Here is a 26,993-nt window from a genome sequence, read left to right as displayed (position 1 = left end):
GTTAAACCCACATTATAAGGATAACCTACTTCTCAGGTCTCCTCTCCAGGAGAAGCCCGGAGAGGAAACTATCAGCAGCACACCTCAGACAAGCTATTCAAAGAAAATGGCGCTGCAGCTAACAAAAATATATAGGTTTCGCTACCCTTGTGGATTTCAGCAGGAACGTGTGATATTTATCGGGCAATCTAATCGCATATTCCGATAATAAACATTGGTGAAACATCGGGAGATATAGCTAATGTACGGTTGTTTTATCGAGGTTAATAGATAGCTTGCACCCCCACATATGTAGGAACATACAGCTTTGTATACTAGACTGCAGACTAATCACACAATTAATCCAAGAACACAACATACGCATATTACAGCATATACATCAACCAAAAAATATCTTTATTACTATTGATATACAACATATTAAAACAAAGGTAAATTACAAGTAATTACATATAATTTATCCAAATAAGAATAAATCTCTCTTATGTACAATATATACAAGAATTCATTTAATACAACAATAAATTATCTTTTATGGCACTTTCTCTCTGTAGTTTCACCTGGAAAGCCAAAGCTTTTTGCTGTAGGCAGACGAAACATCACTTCCAGTTCAAATGCCAGTTTTTGCAAAACAGCCACACCGTGCTATTGAGGTACAACACCTTCAATGCTATTCCAGCCACGCTATAATTTGTAATAACAGCTACAATGTAGCAGGTTGATGACCCTTCTTTTAGATCCGGTATCTGTAGAGATCACTGTGGACTGTAACTTCTATAAAAGGTACAGTATATTCTGTATGTAAACACTGACTGACCAAGTATTGAAGTACTTAAATACTATGAAGAAATGAACAAAAGGTGTCTATTACTTCAGTGAAGTGCTCCATAACTTAAAATGCAGCGCATAGCATTATTTTCTTTGGTTCGATCCATAAAAATAGGCAATTACAATTAGCCACAGGGTTTGCTGCAAGTGGAAATACTCCCGCTTTTGGGGCAGGAGCTACCCAATTAAACTACCTTTTACACATACGGTAAGCCCAGAGTTAACATGTGCTAGCCATAGATTTCTCATAAAATGCAGAACCAATGAGTTTTCCTTGCAGCCCCTGAAGTAAGTATACCTCTGGGTAAACCCTGCTAATTGAGTCGTCCAGCATGGGTAATTGGCTGCAAAGTTTAAGATTCCCCCAATATGTTCTATTACTTCTAGAAAATGAAGGTGGGAATGATAACATAATTATTCTGATTTTCTGACACTTTATTTAAACCTGAATAAATGTTCTACGAATAAATCAGTGACAATACGAAGGTAGACAAATGATTGATTTTATATTTATACACCTTTATCCAGAATGACTTTTTTGGGCTTAGTCCGACAACCTGTATGCGATGAGCCATAGAGCTCAAATCATAAGTTTGCTTCTTCGTTTTTCTACCTAGGTCTCAGATGCTGGGTAATTGTAGCTTCGGCTGGATCTGCTCATAAAAGAGCAAATAGGCACTAGAAGAAAGGACCTCTTGTATGTTTGCCCTGCGTACATTGTCATCAGAGACCCACAACCATTGCTGACTGGGATGTTTTGGGGTTTTGGCTCCTGAAGGGGAACGTCGATACGTAACAAAATGTCCTGAATGCATGTCTCCATGATGAACTATCACGGCCATGAGGCGATAAATAGATGAGGAAGAGCTGAAATAAAGAAGAAGGAAAAAACATTTTACAAGATTGTGTCTTATAGAAAACCTAATTAAACCTTTTAAGGAATAATCACAATAATAACAACAACTATATTTTAATGAAATAGACTACAACATCAAAAAAAGGAAGTCTAATTGTTGCCCTAATGTAATCCTAGGGAATTACAGAACCAATCCACCTGGCAATGACCTGTTCAGAAGGTGGTCCAATGTGTTAAAGAAAGAACAGTTTATCTTCCACACTACATATTCTTAATGCCCCTACAATGGTTAGTGACCTTCTGGAGACTCAAGGAGCATACACATTGGGTGATTTTAAGATATTTTCTAAGCAGTCTTACTATATTGCTTAGAAATTAAGCACGGAAAGCTCCATGTGTATACCCCCAAGCGACGGCTATGCATGGTCCTGCATGTCTCCATAGCCTGATAGATTTTGTCTACATGTAGTCAAAAATCTAGTAAAACCACCAGCATGTGCTAATCAGAAAACTGCAGAGATGGCCCATGCACACATCGCCACATGTGTATGGGCGATCTAGCTACTGGGAAGCACAAGGCTGATTTCTCTAGCCTGCATCACTCAGAATGCAGGCTAGAAAAAATAAATTGCTGGTGTACACCCCTTTAGGGCCTAATTCAGAATTGATCAAAATGGACAAAACCATACGCACTGCAGGTGGGGCAAATGTAAAATGTGCAGAGATAAATTTGGATGGGATGTGTTCAAGCTGAAATCGGAATTGCAGTGTAAAAATAAGGCAGCCAGTATTCACCTTGCACAGAAAAAAAATAACACTCAAATCTAAATCTCTGCACATGTTACATCAGCCCCACCTGCAGTGCAGCATTGTTTTATCCATTTTGAAACCAAATTGTCCTGCGATCAGGTCTGAATAAGGGCTGTAGCCCAGTCTTGATTTAGATTCAGGTTAAAGACCACTATGGCTGAAGAAAAGGTTTGGGTTCCAAGAACAGCCCTGTTGTCATGGAAAATGCATAAAGGAGACCTACAAGACAAACCCACAAACAGCTCCAGCATGAGGCCAAAGAAACTCACTTGCATTCTTGGGTAGTAAACTTGGAATTTGTACAAGCAGGTGACAGTAAGGTCTCTGAAAAAGCTCCATTCAGCAATTGTAACTTGTAGTTAGGAAGACCATCAGTAGCTGAAAGAACATAAAAATGAGTCCAATATACACTAAGGTGAATGGTGTTTTAACACATTAACAATACTTAATAGCAATCCATTAGACTTTGGTAGAGAATACACTAAAATGTCCAAGTTTTTCTGACCGAAGTACAGTTGTATTCAAAATTATTCAACCCCCACTGAAATTGATTGTTTTGGCCAGTTTGACATTGATTTTGATCATTCAGTCATCTTGCTTACATTTACATGAAAGAGGCACTTGTAGGTCAGAGAAATATAAACTTAAGTTTATAATGAAATAACCACAAATGTCTTTTCTGTGCTCACATCATTATTAGTTTTTATTCAACCCCCAAGTGACATTCAATCTTAGTACTTAGTACAACATCCTTTTACAGTTATAACAGCTTTTAAACGTGAAGCATAGCTTGACACAAGTGTCTTGCAGCGATCTACGGGTATCTTCGCCCATTCTTCATGGGCAAAAGCCTCCAGTTCAGTCAAATTCTTAGGCTTGCGCACTGCAACTGCTTTCTTTAAGTCCCACCAGAGGTTCTCAATCGGATTTAAGTCTGGTGACTGCGATGGCCACTCCAAAATGTTCCAGCCTTTCCTCTGCAACCATGCTCTAGTGGACTTGGAGGTATGCTTGGGATCATTGTCCTGTTGAAAGGTCCAACGTCTCCCAAGCCTCAGGTGTGTGACGGACTGCATCACATTTTCATCCAATATCTCCTGGTACTGAAGAGAATTCATGGTACCTTGTACATGCTGAAGCTTCCCTGTACCTGCAGAAGCAAAACAGCCCCAAAGCATAATTGACCCTCCGCCATGCTTCACAGTAGGCAAGGTGTTCTTTTCGTCATATGCCTTGTTCTTCCTCCTCCAAACATAGCGTTGATCCATGGGCCCAAACAGTTCTAATTTTGTTTCATCAGTCCACAGAACACTATCCCACAACTTTTGTGGTTTGCCCACATGACTTTTAGCATACTGCAGTCGACTCTTCTTATTCTTGGGAGACAGCAAGGGGGTGCGCCTGGGGGTTCTGGCATGGAGACCTTCATTACGCAGTGTGCGCCTTATTGTCTGAGCTGAAACTTCTATACCCACATCTGACAAATCTTTTTTCAGTTCCTCAGCAGTCACACGGGGACTTTTATCCACTCTACGCTTCAGGTAGCGCACAGCAGTCGAAGTCCGGATCTTCTTTCTTCCACGACCAGGTAGCATTTCAATAGTGCCCTTTGCCTTGAATTTGCGAATGATGCTTCCTATGGTGTCTCTTGGTATGTTTAACTTCTTTGCAATCTTCTTATAGCCATTGCCCTTCCTGTGAAGACAAATCACCTCTTCTCTTGTCTTCCTGGACCATTCTCTTGACTTCACCATGTTTGTAACCACACCAGTAAATGTCTAGAAGGAGCTGAGTATCACAGTCATTTTAAAGCTGCCTAATTGGTGCTTATTATGCTTGATTGGTGCTCGGTGACATCCACAGGTGTTTTCAATACCTGATTGAAAACACCAGAATTAACCTCTCTTCTTCAGAGTGGTAGTCTTTAAGGGGTTGAATAATTGTGGCAATGAAGAAACCACAAAATAAACATTTACTACTGTGTTATATACACAATTGATGTCATTTTAGTTGCATTTGGTTCTTTAAAACGTCCTTGTAGGATTTCATTCTGAATACAATTCCAAATGTACACTATAGTCCCTAAAACCCCTTTACAGCATTGGGGGTTGAATAATTTTGAATACAACTGTACCTAGCAGACATTGTAATACTTTGACAACAGTGTCAGTTGTCCATTCTAGATCTATAGGGGGGTATTCAATCCCCCACTGCTATTTCTCTCCCACAGATTTGAAGAGGCATCTCGGCAAACCGAGCCCGACTTTTCATTTTGTCAAGAACGGCTCATGGATTGTTGAGCTCACGTCCGGATCTCGACAATCCACTGCCGTTTCTCATGGCCACGCCCCCATTTTGGCACTCGGCAGGCGGGACATTGAATCCCGCATGCCGATTTGCTGTCGAGCTGGCCAAGAACGGGACAGTGTCACGACTGCCGTCCAGACAGTCGTGACCCGGGATTCAATATCCCCCATAGCCTCCAGACCTTCTGAATCATAAGAAGCTAGTTAAATATCTCCATGTATGAATAGAAATTACTACAAAAGAATAATACATCTACTTTATAGCTTGCTGCTATTACATTAGTGTGCCTGGATGCAAAATCATATTATCTGATTGTTAATTATTAATAATAATTATAAAGTGCTTTTCTCCACATAATTTGCAGCACTTTACAGAGCATATTTAATCATTCACATCAGTCCCTGTCACACTCCAGCTTACAATATATATACATAAACTAAAATGCATTTTAGTGTCTACCACTCTACTGTTCTCCAATTATCCATCAGGGCAAAAAGACCAGTGAAAAGCACCATGCACTGTATGAAGACATGGGATTGCAGCAGTTTATTGCTGAGTGAACAGGGTAGTCACTATTAACCAAAGTGCGGCATAGGTCACTGAACCAATGCCCCAATAGAGAGAGGTCCTCTTTACACTACTGCTCCAGTATGGTAACAAAAATCAGCAACTGTGTGAAAAAGGTTCAGAATATAACCATATATGAGGTGTACTGTACCTGTCAGTCCATCTGTCGCTTGCACAGCTCTATGCTGACTGCTACATGGGCGATTGTTGACTGGCTTTCCAGTGAGACGATACTTATACCTATCCAAGGAAAGGAACTCGCTAAATTGGACATGTTCATTACGTTTCATTGGGCTACCCTGATTCGACCAGCTCAGTCGCTGTAAGTGGATGCACAAGCACTGAGGGAGCTAGATGGAAGAAATCAGAGACAATTTAATATATAAATATTTCAATACCAAGATTATTCACTCAACAGTAGAGCAGCAAATAGGCAGAGGTATGGCTCATGAAAACAAATTGGATAATATTGCCAATGGATAGTATTAATTGGTCCAAATTAGTACTACTGCCCTATATAGATTATACATATAAGCAATAACTTTCCTATGTGGAGTAAATTAATAATCATCCTAATTATATTTTATACAATCACTACTGGCTAACATCCACTGATATCCAGACGTGGGCTTGTTTTTCCTACAAGGAGGGAGGGGGTGGACCCAATCACCCTAAAAGGCAGGCATGTCCGAACTATGGCCCTCCAGCTGTTGTGAAACTGCAAGTCCCATCATGCCTTGCCACAGTTTTGCTATTAGGGAATGCTAAAACTATGGCAAGGCATGCTGGGTTGTAATGGTTTGTGCTCTTCTCATTATTGTTGCTTTTCTGCAAATGCTGCCTTTGTACTCCATAAGCCTACGTGCCTTGGCAGAAATCTAGGAACACTTGCCAAGATCAAAGTGCACTGTTCCTCTAACAACAGCTTTGTACTTTGCTAATGCTGACAACAGGATCTCACCTAAGCCAGGCTGTTAATTTTGGTTACAGCCCGCCAGTTTGTAATTGAAATGATTCATACACATTTTACCTTACAGTTGCTGCCTATCTTTCTCCAGTAAGAAAGTGGTTTGGTTTAATATTTCACTGAAAGTGATTTGTGGGTGTGATGAACTCAGGGTCTGTGTCATCAGACTCTGACTTCCTGAACCTGGCTGCACGGGTCAGACAGCCAGTCTGAGTAAGCTTTGGCTTACGCAGACTTACCGAGGCCTGCTGCATCATGAGTCGCAACGGATTTTGATCCGATATGCATCTATCCGACAGAAGAAACTATCACCGACTAAGTGCAATGGGGGTTATTCTAGTTCATTCTTTCTGACAAAATCCTTCTTAGATGGACAAAACCATGTGCACTGCAGGTGGGGCAGATGTAACTTGTGCAGAGAGAATTAGATTTGGGTGGGGTTTTTCTTCAAAGTGAGATCTATATTGCAGTGTAAAATCATGCAGTCAGTATTTTCCCTGCACAGAAACAAAATAACTCACCCAAATCTAATTCTCTCTGCACATGTTACATCTGCCCCCCTGAAGTGCACATGGTTTTGTCCATCTAAGAAGGATTTTGTCAGAAAGAATGAACTAGAATAAACCCCAATATGACTGAGGTCATTGTGCTCTGGGGATCTGATTCAAAGGGTCGACAGTTATGTCAACAGTTTCAGGGTCAACCCCCAAAAGGTCAACATGCACAAGGCCGCCTTGGAAAAAAGTTTGACACATGTAAAATGCCAACACGAGAATGTTTTTGGGGGTGTCAATTTATGTAGCACATGAACCCTCAATTAGTGTAGGCCTTCACTTGCCATTCTTCGGTCAAGGTGCCTCACTCTGCTCCACACACTTTACCGTTCCCAATCATAGGCTACATGGATAGTATCAATAAGTTAAACATAATAAAAAAATTTATGAAAACTCATGTCGACCATATGCTGTATCGATCGTTAGGTCAACCTATTAACCATATCAACCTAATGCATGTCAACCAATAGTTGTCAACCTAAAGTCAGGATACAAAGCTCTAGGTCTACACTTCCTAGAATTCTATAAAATGGCATACTATAGGTTCGATAAACAATATGGTGATGATTAGGGAGGATCAGATGTTTGTACCTATTGAGGAGGGATAATGTGGCTTTAATTGCCAAATATGTACTAGGAGTAAAGCCAGGTACACACTATACAATTATAGGGCAGATCAGATAATAACTGTATATAAGTGCAAGCAGGCATGTTAGCTGATAAACATGTTCAAACGCTCCTGCAGCAGCCCGATTGGGAGGTTGGGATCTGGTGTGCTGCGTGTCTTGTTCCTGACCTCCCGATCCTGTTGAAGAAAGTACAAACTGAGCTAGAAATCGCTTAGTGTGTACAGGTGCACACCAATCCAATCACTGTTGTATAAGCAGGGGCAAATTTAGGGGTCAGTCACCCCTGAGAATAACATTATTGATCGTCCCCATCACGTCACTGCCCTCCTCATATTAGTCCTTCTAGATTACCAAAGCAACACTAACCTCACCCCACAATTTATTGATCATTGCACCTTTCCCTCAGCAATTAAAATATATATATATATTTGTATGGACATTGACCAAACAGATACCATTACATACATGAACCTTTTCATTAACAAAAAATAACTATAAATAATCTTCATTTGTTTTTAAATGAATCTACTGATGTATGTTATTGTTACTGTTCTTTGAGAAACACCTGGCTCAACTGTAGAAATAATAAGACAACTTTACATATTTTTACTTCTATAGTCCCTACATAATAATACAAATTTACACATTGGGTATCATGGTCTAAACAAACATTTAAAAGAATGTAGTCTATGTACACACAAAAACATTAATGACAATACTGAGGCACGAATGCAGCTCATTAATTAATTATTTAGGCACTTCAGTCACATGGTGGATTTCACAGGCGTTCTTATTCTCATTCACAAACTCTGTACCTTTCCCAGCTTCAACTGTTTGACAAATGTTGTTTTCTGTTCTTCTACTAATTGCCCATTTGGTCTCTCTAGAGCTTGTAGCTGGAACAAATAATAAAAAAAATGTCAATGATTAAAAAAAACACTTACTGCAAGCTTTGGTAGAGCTCAATTTCATCACGTTATAATTAATTGTGTGTAACTCACAGAGGCTGAAATATGGTTACTTATAGGAAGGCAAATGAGCATGATACAAGCTGCTATTTTTTCATCATGTTAAATAATATGGTACCTGTGACACATTAGTGATGTTAATGGGTAGAACTAAAACTTTGTGGGAACAGCACAACAATAGCCCTTTCACACAGCACAAATAATCCGGAAAGACCCAGGTCACTGTGCGGTGTGTAACGGCTTTTTGGAAAGTCCCGGGTCCAGCAACCTGATCCAGATTAAAAAGAAAGGTTTTGCCGTGTCAGACTCGGGTTGCTGGGCAGTGTGAACGGTTAATCAGGATCGAGCGACCCGGGTCCCGTTCACACTATAGGGAGGAGTCAGCATCAGCTCCAAGCACTACTTCCTCCCCCCCCCCCCCCTCCCGATGATGTGCTGCTCCACCCTGCCCCCCACCGATGACGTCAGTGACCTGGCTTATTGCCTGATCACTATGGGGAGCTTTACCTCACAAATGCCATTCTACGAGTTCTGGGTGCAACATGGCGTTTGCGCTGTGAAAAAGGTATTAGTTGTCTAGGTTGAGATTTAAACCACCTGCATCTCTGCCACCCCTCCATCTCTCTATTCCATCCCTAGCACCTTGCTTCTGTCTACCCTCTCAGGTAATGACTTATGCTGCACAGCAGTGGGGTGATGTGGGGGAAAGGCTGCAGTGCTGGGTATGAGAAAAAAAAAATCATACCCAGAACTGCAGCCTTGCCCCCACATCACCCCACTGCTGTGCAATGTAAGTCATTACCTGCTAGAGAGGGTAAACAGAGGCAAGGTGGTATGGAGGGAATAGAGAGACGTAGGGATTTCAGGAATGCAGGGCAGTCGGGAGGAAATAGAGAGATGAATTTGCTACACAACCTACTGTGCCTGCAGCATTTTCCTAGGCCAGGGGTTCCCAAACTTTTTTGAATCATGTTGCCTTACAGTATCAGAATTTTTTCATGGCACCCCTAGGCCAAAAATTTCTTAAATTAGGTAAATTGTGTTTATATGTGATGAGGATTTGCTTCTGTTTGTCCACATATGTTATGAATGGAAGCCACTAACTCTGGTTTCCTTGATTACACTGACCATAAATAAATTGGATTGGTCCTGAACCACCAATCCATGGCACCCCTGCAAGTGTCCCGAGGCACCTCAGGGTGCCACGGCACACAGTTTGGGAACCACTGTCCTAGGCTTTGTGCCTGACAAAAGCCCCCTGACATCCAGTGAGGAAACCAAATGAGCAGTGGGGTGGGGTGGGTGGACTCCATGGGTGGGGACAAAGGGAATAGAGAACGGACACTGTTCTGACTCTAACTGCAGCCCGCTCCTAGTCCCATAGGAACCCTTAAACTATGGGAGGTCTACATCCAACCAGCGGCGGAAGTGGGTATACCCTTCGCACATTACCATGGTGTATGGTGTATCCAGGCCTAAGAACTCCTGGTTTCTACCGAGCACATGTCACTGCCACACCTTTTAAATTGGTGCAGTAGTCATCTCCCTCTGCAGGGTTACCCACTCTGTCTGTTCCATTATTCATCTTGGGGCTTTCAGCAGCCCAGGTGATGTGTGAAGTCCCACCAGTACCAGTAATAATAATGTTAAGAGGAGGTGCGATTAGTGGCGGTGACCAGAGGGGAGAAGTGTTGTTTGGGAGAGCAGGGGATATGGTGACAAATATCTTCTATTGATTGGTCATCTAAATCTTCCTGTTCTGCAACTGTCGCAGTTTGCTAGTCACAGTATTAGATAGGGGAACCTGCATTGTATCAATGATCTGGACAGAAAAAGATGCTGTTTACAGGTGGGATCATTGGTGTTCTGCTGGACTCCCTGTGATTATGGGCTAATGTACCGGCTAAATACCTCCGCGATGGCAGCCCTTTGGTGCAGGGGGAGCATCGAGCAAAGACGGTAGCCCGGGCCCCGTAGTAGCCAAATCTTCTGCACACACAGTGGTTATGCCACTGGCGATGTTCTAAAAAATATTAACAGTGACAATGATTGCTTTGTACAATGATAAGCGTACATGGGAATTCTCGTCACCACTCTTTCTACAAATAGTATTCTACGGTACTTGTGTACTATCATGGCGCCCATCGCATCGCAGACCATATCGCATGCGATGCGATATCGTGCGATGTTCCACAATGTCATACAATTTTAAAATTGTACGGCATTGTATATGGCATACAATGCGATGGGATGCGATTATAACCTGTATAAGCACCCTAATGGGTGCTTACAATGTTAAATGCACCCCCTAAGTATAAACGTGAACCCGAAGCGTGTGAGGGACGGCGGTACACGTCCTATGACCTTTTCATACCCCCACTATCCACGTCGGCGTGGAGTTGATTTTATATAGTGTGGCTAGCGCAGCGAGCCACTGAGCCCGAAGCGTGGCGAGCCCCGTGCAGAACTTCACAGGTATACGCGTTGCCACACTTTATAAAATCAACTCCACGCCGACATGGATAGTGGAGGTATGAAAAGGTCGTAGGACGCGTACCGCCTGCGCTCGCCACGCTTCGGGTTCACGTTTATACTTGGGGGGTGGCGTGGGGGTGCATTTAACATTGTAAGCACCCATTAGGGTGCTTAAAAGCACCCATTAGGGTGCTTATACAATTTAACATCGTATATGGGGCAAAATCGCATCACATGCCATCGAGTGTATGGCATGCGATGCGATCAAAAAAATCGGGTGACTAATTATCGTGGGCGCCATGCTAGTACACAAGTACCTATTCTACTCACTGTAGAATTTGGGGGGTGCTTAAAGTGTTGTGTGCTTTCCTTTCTGCAGTAAATAATAATGCCTATAAAAAAAAGCAATATCATGTATGTCTATACATTAATAACTCCCTTTTATTCTAAGTATGGAAATACTTACTACTCACTTTTGTACAATTTTCGCAGACCACATCCTTAACACTCTCAGTGGAGATAAAGTGCTGCAAGCAGTGATCAAGGGTTATAGTACAGCCCTGGTGAGAATAAAGAAGAGGACTGGTTATGCTATTGATACACAAATACAGAGCTGTATATGACAGAACATAAAAGATTACTATTGATATACTTGCTGAGGTTCTACTTGCCATCAAGACAGAGGTAGGCCTTAATTAAAGTTACTGGTAGACCGGGAAGGAGCATTGTATTTGTTATCAAACAATCAATGCTACATGTATCTACCAACTTGTCATTATATTGACTCTTTGCCACCCACTACCCCTCACATGAATGCACCAGATCTTCTTCACACCGTGTTTAGCCTCAGTCAATCTCCAAAAATAACCCTAAAAACCAAGTACTTGTGCTCTACACTTACAGACACTATTCAATGCATAATGGAATAAATGAATGCTATCATGGCAGAAAGAAGTCCCTACAGTCTGAAAAATGTAACCTGCAATCTGCAAGAAGTTCATACAGATGTGCCCTCATACATCTAGCCTCAATATGACATGCACTGTGACTAGGATGTACAAGGAGACTGACCTGCTACCCATTGATTGCTACAATATAACAATACTGTAGCGGGACACATTAGAATTATATATAGTACATGCAATACCCTTTTACGTGCTATATCTGTATATAATGGTATGGTCATACCATTTCACATCTGTTACATATTCTTCCACCCTTTTCGTCTCCTAGAGACTTAATCGGAAATACATCTTTAGGGTCCAGAGAGGCTTGTATGAACCAAATATACACTACTAGGGATAAGACCCCTGGTGACTCCTTAATTGGGCTCACCGGAGGAAAATATTTCACCTCTGCCCACACTGATAGTATTTGAACGTTATGACCCGGGAGTCGCTAAACTTTGGCCAGGGTCCATTAAATGGCGCTGCCTTTTCCAAATCACCAAGGAGACCTGCCATCCCGTTAGCCGAGTCCCTACCTATACAGAGGTGAGAGGCTGAAAAGAAGCAAGGCTGTACTGCATCCCAGAGGCTCGGAGACAGGCGATAAAGGCGGATGTACCCCTTGAATGAAAAGCTGACGTAAGAATGCAGCATAATGCAGTACAACTTGATCATCACCTTGTGAAAATACAGACGGTCCCTTCACAAATGGAAGTTCAGGAGGAGACCTGTGCAGAGCTTCACCAAAGCTGACGTGACATGGCCACAAGGTCGCAGAGGTGGAAAGTGGGTTAGAAGATGGCGAACTTTAAGACTGCATCCTTCTGCAGAAAAACTGGATGCCTTGCCTTTGAAAAGGCCACAGAGTGAAGGGGGGAGATATGTGGTGAAAAAGGGTTAGTTTCACCAGAGAGTGATGCTTTTCTCTGGTCAAAGCTGCCCTGGTTAAAGAGCGGTCCAGCATCAGAGAGAGTGCTTTGCAGCCAGGTAACAGAACCTGGTTCACGGCAAAGCCAGGAATGGGTCTCTGATGTGTGTTTGGGGGATAGATGGGTGGGCTCCCAAACATATAGCTCCAGTCCAGGTTTTCAGACCTGCAAAGCCACAGGTGGGAACTGGGCTAATTGCAGGAGAAGGGACTTAAACCTTGTTTAGTTTGGTGCACATGGTGCTGACGCCCGATAGGGGCCAGTAAGTAGATGTAAGTGTTGTAGCACCTGGAACACAAGGAGTGCTGCTTGGACAAATAACCTTTGTTGTGGCTTGTTTGTATGAACCTTGTGTTGCTGTAAAGTAGAGTTGTGGCATGTATGTCATTAAATACACCAAATCCAAATAAATGGCACTCGGGAGGCAATGAGTAAAGCAGTAGAAGGATGTGTATTCACATAAATGCCAAGCTTCCGGGGTGTAACCCCCAGCCCATTAAATACATGCACAAGTACCAAAAACTGCCACTCCCATACTAAACTGCGATACTTACCCAAGTAGCAGAAGGGATACTTAAGGAAAGGCTGTCAAAGGTGTCATATCTCATTGAGCTCTAGAAAAAAAAAAAGAAGGTAAAATGATCCTATATAATGAAGCTTTTACTAGCACTGAGATGATACTTTCAAGAAATTGGGTCTTTAGAATCGGATGCATACAATTGTCACTTAGGAGCATGAATGACATTGTGGTGTATGGACAGTGCTCTGGGTAGCCTCTGATGACATCATGGATTTATGAAGACATGCAAACCCAGTAATATCAAATTGCATTATGTAAACATGCTACTTAAACTTTTAGAATTGTATTACACAGACACAGGTTATGCCAGTAAAGCTATTGCTGCATCGCTCTTATACTGAGGCAAAGCTGGAATGGGGGCGTGAGAACTCTCGCCTTTAGCGATCCATGCTAGACCACCCATAGCGCATCAGCCTAGTGCCCATAAGCTGCGTTTGCCATCCCGGCCGGTTCCAATAAGCATGTGGGAGATCTTGCAATCCTGCAAGATCTAACATGCAGCCCAGCAAATGCAGGATACCAAAATATTTTTCAAACCAGACACATTCTTATAAATTATTTTGGTATACATATAATAGGGCAGGTGAAAGAGAAATAGTATATAGAGATCAGTTTGATCAGGTTTGCAGAGATACAAAAATAAAATATTTTCCAAAACAAACACTGCAGGCTGCACTGTATCCTTCAGGGATATGAAGTACTAGTAAGTGCTTCGAAAAGCTCGTCTGCTACCTTGTGATTGCATCTGTGTTTGTGTATGCATGAGATAAAGAGATGTAGTTTCCCTCGCTGCCAACAGATGGCAGTGTTTTGGAGACACACAAACAAGGGAGGTGTGACTCATAGGATAAAATCCAGAAAAAGAATAATACTGTAAGCACTGCCATGGCCACACTGCAGCATGTGCTGGGTTGAGAAGAGCTGCTGCTGGCAGGTAACAGGGGCCCCTCCACCAGACCTGAGGCTGGGAAATTAGTACCCCCTCCCTCCCTCTGCGGCACTGATGGATAACCCCCCTATGTTGACTAATGCTGAATGTATTGCAGGCTGTAATTGAATGGATGACCCACAGTAATCCTGAACTATAGATAGAAAATACCTGAACTCGTGCTCAGAGCCCAATGCTGGAAATTACAGCCTGCAATACCATTCCACAAAGGCATCCATAGTGGTGGCTAAATGCAAAGTAGAGGATGACATGTGGGTATATGGTGAATTAGCCACCACTTAGGAATAGATATATATACACACACACACACACACACACATCATAAAACAACTTCAATTAGGGGGCATGGCCTAATGGAACCAAGACCATACATGTGAATGGTGCTGACCTCAGAATATCTGCAGTGGTAAAGGCAAAGGCATAACTACCATAGGTGCAAGGGGTGCAGCTGCTATGGGGCCCAGAGCTGAAGGGGGGCCCATCTTTACCGCCTAAGTAATATGTTTTACATACTTTTATCACCATCAGTTGCTAAATAGGGGGCCCTTACAAACTTTTGCTATGGGGCCTACTAATATCTAGGTACGCCTCTGGGTAAAGGGGTATGTCACAGGTATGGCCTGGCTTGGAAATGTTTTCCAAATCCCAGGTCAGACTAAGGACTTTGGTGGAATTTTTTCCTTTTGGATTATTGGACACTTTGGGGCAGATACAATTGCTGTCAGGAAATTTGAAAACCCCGCCGGCTTTTGGCATTTAATTAGGTGACTGTAAATGGGACGCTGTGCTTTTTTTTAGTAAAAATATGTGGGACTTGCCCTAGGATCATTGTGGCAACCCCATGAGGACTAAAAAAGCAGTATTGCAATTCGCATAAGGAATCAGTAATTTCTCACCTCCTGAAGAGATACATTCAGCCACGAGAGTCGGGTATTCTGCAGCAAGGCGAATATCAAGTGTTTGTGAGAGTTTGCTATGTAATCCCGAATGAATCAAGCAGCTTGGAAAACTACTGTACATCTTCCAAATGCCCGTGCAACTCCCAGCACCCTTCGGGACTCCCAGGGGGAAAATGTAGGGGAACCACCAGAGACTTTTTTTATTTTTTCAGCTATGAGAAGCCTGCAACCACTTTTCTGAATTGGGATACCATGGTTATAGGGACTATGCATACTCGATTAATCCAAAAGTGGGTGTGAGGCAAGGTAGGGTTTTTTTTTTACATCTATGAACAATTGTATGTATGTATGTATGTATGTCCCTGTCCACTGCTGTGAGTTCATTTTTAATGCTCACTCATTAATCCCCTACAATGCCTTTTAAACCAGGCTTCATATGGTTGGTTTCCAGTGGGGGTTGTCGTGCAACCCATTGCAGCATTTACCAATTGTTTAACATTACTGTCCATTAGATACTTATGCTCCATCTGCTAGTGACACTGAGACCTGTCCACCCGCTGACAGCTGCAGGAAGTTTCTAGACAACGATCGTACATGTTCTATGTACACTACAATTTTCAATTTTCTAAATGCAGGGTTAACAAGGCTTCATAAGACTGGTGTGGGTTCTTAGCAACCCAGCTTCAGGATCTACCAGGAGATTAGGCGCCCTGCTTATTGGAAGTGAGCACCATTGGGCACCTTCAAACGGAAGCTGAGGGAGGAAACACTGCACACAGATGCAGTGAGCCACCTGCTTCCAATTTGGGTACCGCAGCGAAATGCAAATACCGGACGTGAGGCAGTGCTGTCCCAGGCCTGCTGTGAAAATTCCTGATTTGCTAGTGTCCCAATCTGCCCTTGCCCTCCTTTAATCTTGTAGCACCCACATACGGTCAAACACAGAAGCAACACTTCCCACCACTTTTATGCATTTGGTAGCTGTTATGCTACAAGCACAGAATATAGGCCTTAACATTCCATGGAAGACATGAGGACCCTTACCTGGTGCTGACAGTTCTTGCAAACCATGCTACTAGTCAATCTTCCATGAAAAGGGTGCTGAGATTTCCACTGTCTGGGCATAGGGTTTAACACCCCTAAAAAGGAGAAATTAAACAGTATGAAAAGCATTCCACAAAAGACAAGTGCACGGTGATACATACAGTAGGTTGATGCAAAACAAAAGATTTGACAGGTGTTTAGTTATACATACCTTGTGCCCTGCAGTGAATCTGCCTTTCAGTTATCTGTGGCAGCTGTAATAAAATGAATCAATGTGGATTACCAAAATTATAAATGTTTTTTTTTTTTTTTAAACCAAAGATACATTCAGGTGCTGCGGAACCCTTGTGGCACCATATAAATAAACGATAATAATAAAATACCTAATGAGACAAGTAAAATGAGATGTCACAGTCCTTTTTTCTAGAACTCAGCAATTGATTATTTTCACTAGCTATACAATTATTTTGCATGCACCTACTTACATCTATAAAAATACTACAAACAAAGCTGGGTAAACAATAGATGATTTTTGTTAACGATATTGGCTAGTGTGTATGCGCTACATCATTAATGATGTGCACTCATGTGGGCTAACAATGTCACTAGTCGTCCTGCATGCACAGACAATGGACTATGCTTGCCAATGCCGGCAACTCGCAGGGTCCCATCGCTTATAGACATCGCTGGGTACACATATCATGCTAGGTGTACCTTGCTTAAGGATTTATACTTTTTTAAATATAACACTTACTTCCAAAGCATGGATATCAAACAGATGAGAAACATGAGGCTGGTGATCTCTCTCATCTTCTAATGACGATGTCAGCACGTGAAATAGTTCATGAGCATCCTGTGTATTTACATAACAGAGGTTACGTAGATGATTTGCAAGTAATAATGTTACGATGTACTCTGCCCTGCCAAAGGGGGTCAATCCTATTAGGTGGGAGCTTCATGAAACTCACGGATATTCGACAGAATGTATGCTACCGAGGATTTTCCAATCCAATTAAAAATGCCTATTCTTGGTTGTCGAAGCAGGGGTTTGAGAATTGTCATTTACTTTCATGCAAAAAAAATAAAAAGTTTAGGGGAGCATTCCATTAATTTAATTTTTTTTTATTTTTCAAGTAGCTGAAAGAAGACTGACTACAACTGCGGACGTTTTTGGCTGATGTTTAGTATTGTTAAGCCGATGTAGTTATTTTTAAAAGTCTAAACTGAAACAGTAAAACATGACTAGAGGAATAATCAGGAGTATGGCAACCCTAGTCTCCTCTTGCATCAGAGTTGCATTACGTTGCGATTAAGGTGCATCTGCCAAACTATCTACCAACAGAGCTGAACAGGACCTGGCTGCTCACAATGCATGGCATATACTGTAGATGAAGACAAAGGTTACGTTTACATTTAAAATCAAGAAAATGCAGATTATCAGATGAAATACAGCACATAAACTTACAAACCTGTTCTTCAAAAGAAGAGATCTGCCATCTGTATGTTCTGAGGACATCTAAAAGAGGACTTGCATCTAGCACCTCATCTTCTGCAGCTTCCTTAATAGATAATGCTGAAGTAACAGAAAATTACATAACTGTATTAGAAAAGTAACCAAAAACAATAATGAGTAGGAAACAACAACAACTATTGGTGTACAGTGGATTACAGAGGGTATAGAGCCATGGTCACCAACCCGTCACTTCCGAGCTACCAGTAGCTTACAGCAGCATTCCAGGTGGCTCAATCACTCCTCTCCGTCTGTCCTCTCCTCCGTCCCGCCCGCCCCTCACCTCCACCTGCCAACCGAATTTCCACAGCTGCGGCACAAGCTTTTCGAGAAGACAGGCGCTAGAGGTCATATTTGTCCTCTAGTGTCTGATAGGAAGTACAGTGCAGCAGCATTATCCGCAAGTACCGGGAGCGCTTATCGCTGATGCCACCTTGACTGCCACATGTTATAATATGCAGCTTTTGGCAATATTATGAGCATTGACCCCTTGGGAATGAAGATTCAACCCTGGCAACAAGCATTCAACACTGGCAATGAACAGGTAATTTTAAATTTATTCGAAGCCTTAGTGTGGTACGCAGCATGCGGCATATTGTGTCAGGGGCATTACGGTGCGTAGCATACCGAGTCAGGGGTATAACAGTGTGCAGTATATTGTGTCAGGGGCACTACGGTGCGAGGTCCCAATTTTCTGATAATATATGTTATGCTATATATATGTTTCTTTCTTTTTGTGCTTAAACAGAAAAAAAAACATCCATTAAGTGTATAGGGGAGATGCATTGTCAAGAATCACAGCATTGTTTACCTGCACAATGCTGTACCTTGCTGTGTAGGTCATGTAAGCTCTTTTGTGCTCAGTCTTGTGGCTGCTGTCACTGCCATCACTGCACTCCATGCTCCCCAAAGTGGAGTAATTGCCCAACAACCAACCAGCACCCAATATCATTTCAAAGAGTTTGCTAGAAAAATTACTACCCCTTACATGTTATGCATCAAACAGTAATGTCCCTAGCAGGGGCTGGCCAGCAAATTTTACCCTGAAGGCATGCAAGAAGTAATGGCCCTTGATTGGCACCTGAGGGTGAAAGGGGGGGGGGGGGGGGGTACTAGTTACCCAGAAGCAAACTTGTTTGGCAAGATTTTTTGGTACTTGTGTAGTTTAACGGCGCCACTAGATAGCGAGCCACCGAGCCCGAAGCGTGGCGAGCGCAGAGAGCCCCGCGAGGGGACACGGATGTTGTTTCAAAGCAAGTCACCAATATCGCATGCCATTTGCATGCAATTCCATATAATACATTCCATGTCCGCTCGCCACGCTTCGGGCTCGCTGCGCTCGCCACGCTTCGGGCTCGCTGCGCTCGCCACGCTATATAAAATCAACTCCACGCCCTAGTGGATAGTGGGGTAATGAAATGGATAGTAAATCTTATACTATATCTTATGCGATATCTTATGTCAAATCGCATACTAAATCGTATACGATCTAGTATCTTATCTAGTGGCGCCGTGAAACTACACAAGTACCGATTTGTTTAATTCTATATTTTAAGTTTAGTGTAGTGATGACTGCAGAAAAGGGCCACAAGGTCTTTATCCCCCTGTCCACTCCAGAAAGTGGCACTTGCTGCCCTACATTGCCATGACTTCTTCCCAAGTGACCTGACCCTGCAAGTTACTTTTCTGGGGTAAGAGAGGAGTCAATTCACATTCGCGACATACGGTGCATGCTGCAACAAAGGGGTGTAGTCTCTCAAGCAAGGGGCATGACCACGCAATAGTCAATTCAAATCCGCACAAGAGCAAGTAAAGAGGATGCAGGTGGTGATTTGCATGCACGTGGTGCAGAAGATGTTGGGGATATCGGCCTATTTGCCGTCTGCTGGGAGGCTACTGCTTGGGGACAAGGAAGCAGACCCTGAGCCAAAAATGACACTGTCATTACACTGTCTATACAGAGCCAACTCCAAAGCTATGATTAACAGTCGCAACTGCTGAGGCTAAAGGCATTTGTGAAAGGGGCAGATCCCAGGGGCGGGCTCCTTTCAAAGCCTCGGTCCCTGCCTCTGTAGGGAGAATATGCCAGCAATAGGATCACATATAGCAATGCGATCCTGGGCAGTAAGATTCTGCCTAGATCACATTGTATTTGCGATCCCACTTAAATTGGGCCCCTTAATGTCTTCAATAGTTGGACTGACTTATTTAAAAAGAGATTGTTAGGTTTTCTCCCAGCTTGTTTATCCACTAACAATGTTTTCTTCTCCCTTTTCCCCTTTGTCTACACAGATGAGTATTACCCCCCCTTACCCAGTATTTCTTTATGCCCAGGGGGAAGGGTGATCCTTAAGCCATGGTTCCCCAAAGGTTTCACCCACAAGGGAGGGTTTTTCTCTCAAAATTTTTGAAGGAAGGATGACGCTTTGTGAGAACAGAAGTTGCCCCAGCATGTGGCTATTATGCCATAATCACTCATTAGTAACCAATTTATAACATGCAGGAACACTATTCCTGCAATATATCATATTATTATTACAAAGATACAAGTAATTTGTTCTTTAAAGAAACAAAAAAAAAAAAGTCTTCTTGACTAAAATGTTGGACAAAAATGCCAGAGTGGGTATCTTTATTTTGGGTATCCAGTCCTATGAGTGCTGCCGATAGATAACCTGTATCTATCAAATATTATTACAATAAAATTTTTTCGATTTTTAGCATAATGAATGTATTAGGTTTTGACTGACTGAGTCTCCATTTTTTACTAAATGCTACTTTCACTTGGTGTTTCACTATAATAAAACTGTCAGTTGTTTTAATTTAATAAAAAAGGTGGGTATTATTTAAATGGAAGAAAATGTATTTATATTACATTAGGTACTTACTGGTTTATTTGTTACCTTTTAAAAGTTGCAGCAGAGTAACAGACAGATAACGATGCACCAAGTCTTTCTGCTCAAGTTGGTACTGTGAAGTGAAATCCTCCAACCAACGAATAAAAGAAGGGCAGGCAGATAAACTTTGCAACAAGGAATTCATAAAACATGTGTTTCCCAAATTCATCAACCCAGGCACTAATCCTAGAAAAAAAAAAAAAAAAAGAAGAAGATCAAAAGAAAGATACAGAGTCGAAAATATAAGCATGGGGGTCATCATTGATGGCAGTGTTCACATGTTAAACAAGTCAACATGGAGTGCCTGTAGACAGGGGGTAATTCTAGTTCACTTGCAAAGGCACAATCACTCTCTAATGGACAAAACCATGTGCACTGCAGGTGGGCTGATGTAACATGTGCAGAGATAGTTAGATTTGGGTGTTTTATTGTTTCTGTGCAGGGTAAATACTGGCTGCTTTATATTTACACTGCAATATAGATATCAGTTTGAAGTACAAACCCCACCCAAATCTAACTCTCTCTGCACATGTTACATCAGCCCCACCTGCAGTGCACACGGTTTTGTCCATTAGAGAGTGATTGTGCCTTTGCAAATGACCTAGAATAACCCCCATGCAGTACTTTAGATTAAGATTGTTGATCAATTGTACAGAACCCAGTGCATGATCCAACCTAATTTACTATAACTGATAAATTATTGATCCAAAAGAAATAACATTAAAATGGACTATATAAGTGTTTGTCAAACCTGGCCCTCATGATTCCCTAACAGTACTGAGCATACTTAATTGTGCAAGAGGTCTGTCCTACTCAACTGAAAGAGCGGAAAAGAACCATAGCAATTTCTATAGAAATCAGTACTTTCCTTCCCCCCCCCCCCCCCTCGCACCCCCAGAGAAAATCTGATTGTTCAACTGAAAATCAAATCAACGGAAACAATGTTTACAAACTAGCCCTTCCTATCTGCAATCAGGCCTAACATAAATGGCATTATTATAAACAAACCCAACATTGAATAATTAGTATTCAGATTTGTTATAGTTTTTCCACTTACAGGCTTTGGCCTATTGACTCCCCCAGCTACGTCATGTCCCATAGCCCTCTTTATGTACCAGTACCTGTCCTGCAGTCAGAGGTGCATGGACTTCTGTCAGGGTGTAAAGTTTCTCCAGAATAAGAAATAGTTATCCCATGGGTCAAACATTCCCAGAAACTCAATCAAGGACTTATTAGTGAGTGCATTGCGTTACTTCTGCACCCACACTAGTCTAAAAAAACCCACACAGGATGCTCAACACCTTTAGCAAAATACATTTGCAAAACAACCCCTACACAAATGAATACAGACACAGTTCACCAGTTCACCAGTTCACAGTTCATCCTCCTTCGTAGGATGGAGATTTCCTGGTCTCTCAGGTAGCTTGGTAGAAAGAGATCCGATGCTGTGACCTATCACTCCAATCACTACTGCAGACTTTGTGCTTCAGGAAGTGAGCATGATTTTAATATATCCACTATAAAAAGTTATTACTTGTTGGTGATCACTTTTAATCTTTTAATTAATTTTTTTTTTTTGCCCGGTAAACTACATTTCCTCCTATAATTCAGGGATTACTAAGTGTGGACTTTCAATGTACCCTTGTTTAAATATCTAAACCATTGAAACAACATTTAAGCCATTTTCTCTAAGTAATAGATCCTACAAAGTAATTAGAATTGAGAAGAATGCAGCAGAAAATAAAACCCAACACATAATGCATTAGATACAACAATTCAGTGTTAAATGTACAGCGATGTTATTCTGATGTAAGATATTTAATCATGGTTGAAATATGACATCAGCCACAAGCAGATGTCTCTTATTTACTCTACCTTTCTTGCATTTTTTTCGGTCAGTGATAGGACCCCACAGAACATATATTCCAGCTGCTAGTGCTGCAGCAATACCACCGATCATACCCCAGTTTTTCATCATTTTACACCTGAAGTATATAGAAAACATTGTAAAATAAGTAAACAGTTCCAGATTGCAAATGCTTTTACTGACTAGATCTATTTAACAAGATATTCACACATTATGCACATTCATACTCATATACACCAATGTATTAAAATGAAACACCAACAAAAGAAAAACATATTTTTAATTTTCAAATTATTTAAGCACACACTTGTAAAAATGGAGGTAATACAAAGCATATCATTTTAATTTACAGGGTTAAATGAAAATTTAGCAATTGCTCAAGCTTGGGTATCCCAAAACTTCATCTACTGTATAGAACATGGACATGAAGTCAACAACCAAGCGGAAAGTCTACATATGGCATTGTCGTATTACATTTTGATATGAAAGTTTGTGTTTTATCTATGCCCCCAACAAAAAAAAGAATGCCTGCTCTGTCCTTCCCAACTATTACAAGACAGCTGTTTACAAAGAGAATATGTCTAATATATTACTCACCAAAGCATTGTGCCATATTTTTAGGATAACCTGCCCCACATCTAAGCAGTGTATTTCTATCTATGTGTTTGTCTTTCTGCTCACTGCATTCATAGTAATACTGCTAAATCACAAAGGGGGTATCCTATCAGCCCTGAAAATACATAGGGGTGTATTCAATGTCTGTTTCTCATGGAAAAAAAACGTTGAATTAGCATCAGTTGATGGAATTCACATTCCAGCTATTCAATGTTTTTCCTGATTTTCAGAAATAATCCAAAAATCAACAAAAAACGAATCCACTTTCCTTCCTCGGAAACGGATGGTAATTTGAAAATTCAGCGTCCATTTCCGCAAATGCAGATGTGGCTTTTCAAAGTTCGGAAGTGCAAATGTGAACCCGAGCCGTTTCCCTGGCAAATACATTTGGAATTGAAGAGTCAAATCCCTTATTTTTGAAAAATGTGGTGCTGTGCGTCTGAGTCCGCTTGCGGGGCTTGCTTCGCTCGCCCACGCTGCGGGCTCGTTACGCTCGCCACGCTATCTAAAATCAACTCCATGCCAACATGGATAGTGGGGGTATGAACTATCCATGTTGGCATGGAGATAAGTTACTTTATTTTAGATAGTTTGTGGCGAGTGTAGAACCTGGAAGTAGCTACACAAGTACCAATTTGAAATAAGAGGAAACATTTAACAACTCCCATAGGGTCCACGTAAAGCCTCAGATCTATATGTTACCAGGATTTGGTTTTGCCTGCCTGAGGTTCAGAGGAAAACATAAAAAGTGCAAGCGGTAGGGCTTATAGGATATTAAGGGATACGGTCAGTTGGTTGACACCACTAGGTCGACATACTGCAAGGTCGACTTGGATCTAGGTCAACATGGGACATGGTGGACAGGTCATTAGGTCGACAGTCAAAAGGTCAACATGGGGTTTTTCACTGTTTTTTGAGCCGACAGGTGGTATTTCATGCTCTATAATCCACTAGGGCGTGGCAGGAGAATCAAATAGTGTGCCGAGCGCAGCGAGGCACCGTGCCCAAAGCATGGCAAGCGCAGCGAGCCATGCAAGGGGACGCGGTGCACTTAATCCTGTGTCCGTGTCGACATCCGGGTAAAAAATAAAAATAAAATTAAATCCCCCATGTCGACCTTTTGACTGTCAACCTAGACCATGTCGACCTAATGACCTGTCGACCTTGTCTCATGTCAACCTGGACCCATGTGGACCTTGCAGTATGTCAACCATCTTTAGGTTGACCATATGATCCATACCCAGATATTAAAGCAATGTGGAAAGAAATGGAAAAATGATTAGGGTGCTAAATTACCAGCCATCCCTAGTCTCTAAAAACACCAAGCATATTGCCAGCAACATGGTCTGAATGTAAACAATGCAGCAAGCTTAATTCCAGCCTTACCAAAACATCAGGAACCAGCAGATGAAATATTAACCCCTTGTTAATCTGAGTAGTTTTTTAAGATTGGTGGGGTTTCCAAGAGTCAAGGGGTTTCAAGTTTGCAGTGAGAAAAAGTACACTTTTTGGGGGTTAAATGTTTTGAGTTTTTACGTGCTTATAAAAGGCCAAAACAGACTAGGTTTGGCCTGTGGAAGAAATGTGGGTGGTAGTAGATGTTTGCACCTAAACAGTGCAACAACTGAATTGCTTCATTGCGCAACCAGGACTTACAATTGAATTCCCCCTATTCATACTATAATGTATGTGTTAAGATTTTACTTTTATTGCAGCTTGATAAAAAAGAAATCTATCAAAATGCAATTTGCATGCGATGTGATCCGAAGCTAGTTCAAAAAGTATGTGCGACACATACTTTTTGAACTGTGCAATGGGATGCATGCAAGGGCGTGCATCTCATTGCACAGCAAAATCGCACCTTAAAGAGCTAAGGAGATAGGTCGAAACACGTTGGTAGCTGCACAAGACAAGTAAGTGCCAGAGGAGGAGATGGCCATTGTGGACTGGGATGCCGATGAGCCTGCTCAGGATGCTGCCTGGTGTTATAAACTACCCAAGCCCTGTTTGAACAGAGTTTGTCTTCAGTTCAAATACATATGGTAAAAGCACACTTTGCACTTTTCTCTTTTAGGAAATATTTTTATTTTAAAGTTTTATTGGAACTCACGTACAAATTTTACGTTGATATTGTATTAAACTGGATTACACTATGTACCCTCTTTCTTATTAATTTCCCCACATAATTGAATCCATTGCTGAATGGTTGGAGGGACACAAGATGTATCCTATTTTAAAAAAGAGATGAGTCATAACTATTTTTTGTATATTATCATTTATTCTTTTTTAGCGCCAGTGAAGGGACTTTTCTAATTTTTTTTTATCACTGTACCTAGAAGTTACCTGAGAGTTTTTCTACTATCGGTGAGATAGCGATGTAGATAGATAAATAGATAGACATGCAAGTTGTAACTACCATTACGTATTGCTTAAGTATAGCCTTCTGTTATGTTACATTGTTTCAGAAATGATTTAGTAAGAAAGCACAACTTGTGATACATTGTTTCAGAAATGATTTAGTAAGAAAGCACAACTTGTGAAGGTATAAAATTAACATCATTATTATACCACTACTGCAGTAACTGCAAATTGTCATTCTTTGAATGCTACTTTGTTTCTAGACCAGATATTGATTCGGATTTAATAGATTTGCTGCAAAGAGTCATTTTTAGTATTGTAATTTCATTCTTGCGCTGAGACCAGGGACTTTTAAAAACCCTGTCTGTTCTTTATTTTTAACAAGTTGTAGTAATAGTTACATTTTAACCCACATATTATTCATACAAAGAGTGCCGCCCCCCGCAACAGTCACAATAATGACACCCTGTCGTCATCACGAGCGGCCACCACCTGGGTCAGACTCAGACACAAGCAGGAGACCCCTGAGATAGTAAAGAGTGAGGGGGAAGACGTGATGCCATTACAACACAGCCATGTATCCCGCAGACAGTGAGCGCTTTATACAGCTACAGGGCTCGCTTACAGAACCTACGCAGTATGACAAGTGCGTGCAGGGTAATACTAGCCACCGTTGTACACGGCATGCGTATAATACATAACATGTCGCATACAGATGAATCTGCCCTTACACATTGAGGAAAACGTGTCCTTCATGGGGGAGGAGGAGAGGTTAGAAGCTGTCACTTAGGAGGACCGACGTGTGTGCGGCACTAACGGTGCACCCGACGCTCCCCGGCTCAAACTGCCCACCGTGCTACTGGGTGACGCTCGCTCCTCACCTGACAGCGGCCCCTCTGCGCAGTGACAAGCAGGCACTCCCCTCACAGACCCGGGGTGAGCCGCTGAGCATCCCGCTCAGTGCAAACACAGCCAAACGGAACCAATGATCTCCCTCTCGCTTCCCCTGGAACTCAGCACACTGGGATCTGCAGTGCGGGAGACGGATGTGTGCGCACTACCTACTGCTTCCGGGGGAGAGCGGTTGGTGCTGCTTCCATGGAGACACTGCTCATTTCCTCGTTCTCGTGCTGTAACCATTGTGGTAGATTATAGATAGATACTTTCTGTAGATTCATTTTAGTTCGACTGTTGCATAATAAAAGTAACTGACTAAGATTATATATATATGTATATATATATATATAAATATATCAGGGTTGCCGACTTTAAAAAAAAACCTCTCCGGGAGAAGCCCGGAGAGTAATCTTGCATTACGAGTTTTGGGGGCGGGGCTTAACTGTGACGTCATTAAGCCACGCCCCCATTACAGCAAATAACAGAAATAACTGATATCCATGGAGGGGGCGGGGCTAAAACGTCACAATTGTGCCGTTTTAG

At 41.9% G+C, this 26,993-nt stretch overlaps 1 protein-coding gene across 2 annotated transcripts; it reads right to left on the bottom strand.

Moving 5' to 3' along the window:
* Positions 1-375: 375 nt before the first annotated feature.
* USP30 (ubiquitin specific peptidase 30) lies at positions 376-26,675 on the bottom strand. Of its 2 annotated transcripts, none has more exons than XM_083145975.1 (13): positions 26,435-26,675; positions 22,589-22,698; positions 20,720-20,899; positions 17,779-17,882; positions 17,064-17,162; positions 16,521-16,563; positions 16,310-16,404; positions 13,392-13,451; positions 11,435-11,521; positions 8,334-8,414; positions 5,520-5,718; positions 2,764-2,872; positions 376-1,695 (listed from the first exon to the last, which is right to left on the bottom strand). In XM_083145975.1, exons 1-13 carry the CDS (start codon positions 26,503-26,505, stop codon positions 1,449-1,451), a joined length of 1,485 nt encoding a protein of 494 aa, XP_083002101.1. In that variant the 5' UTR covers positions 26,506-26,675; the 3' UTR covers positions 376-1,448. The 2 variants fall into 2 exon arrangements, with proteins under 2 accessions (XP_083002101.1, XP_083002107.1); XM_083145981.1 differs by lacking the exon at positions 26,435-26,675 and adding an exon at positions 26,285-26,421.
* Positions 26,676-26,993: the final 318 nt, after the last annotated feature.

This window comes from Crinia signifera, chromosome 1 (assembly GCF_055691185.1).
Source record: "Crinia signifera chromosome 1, ASM5569118v1, whole genome shotgun sequence".
Classification (NCBI taxonomy): Eukaryota; Metazoa; Chordata; class Amphibia; order Anura; family Myobatrachidae; genus Crinia; species Crinia signifera.
Note: the sequence above shows the minus strand (reverse complement) of the source record. Positions and strands in the feature narration are given on the sequence as shown.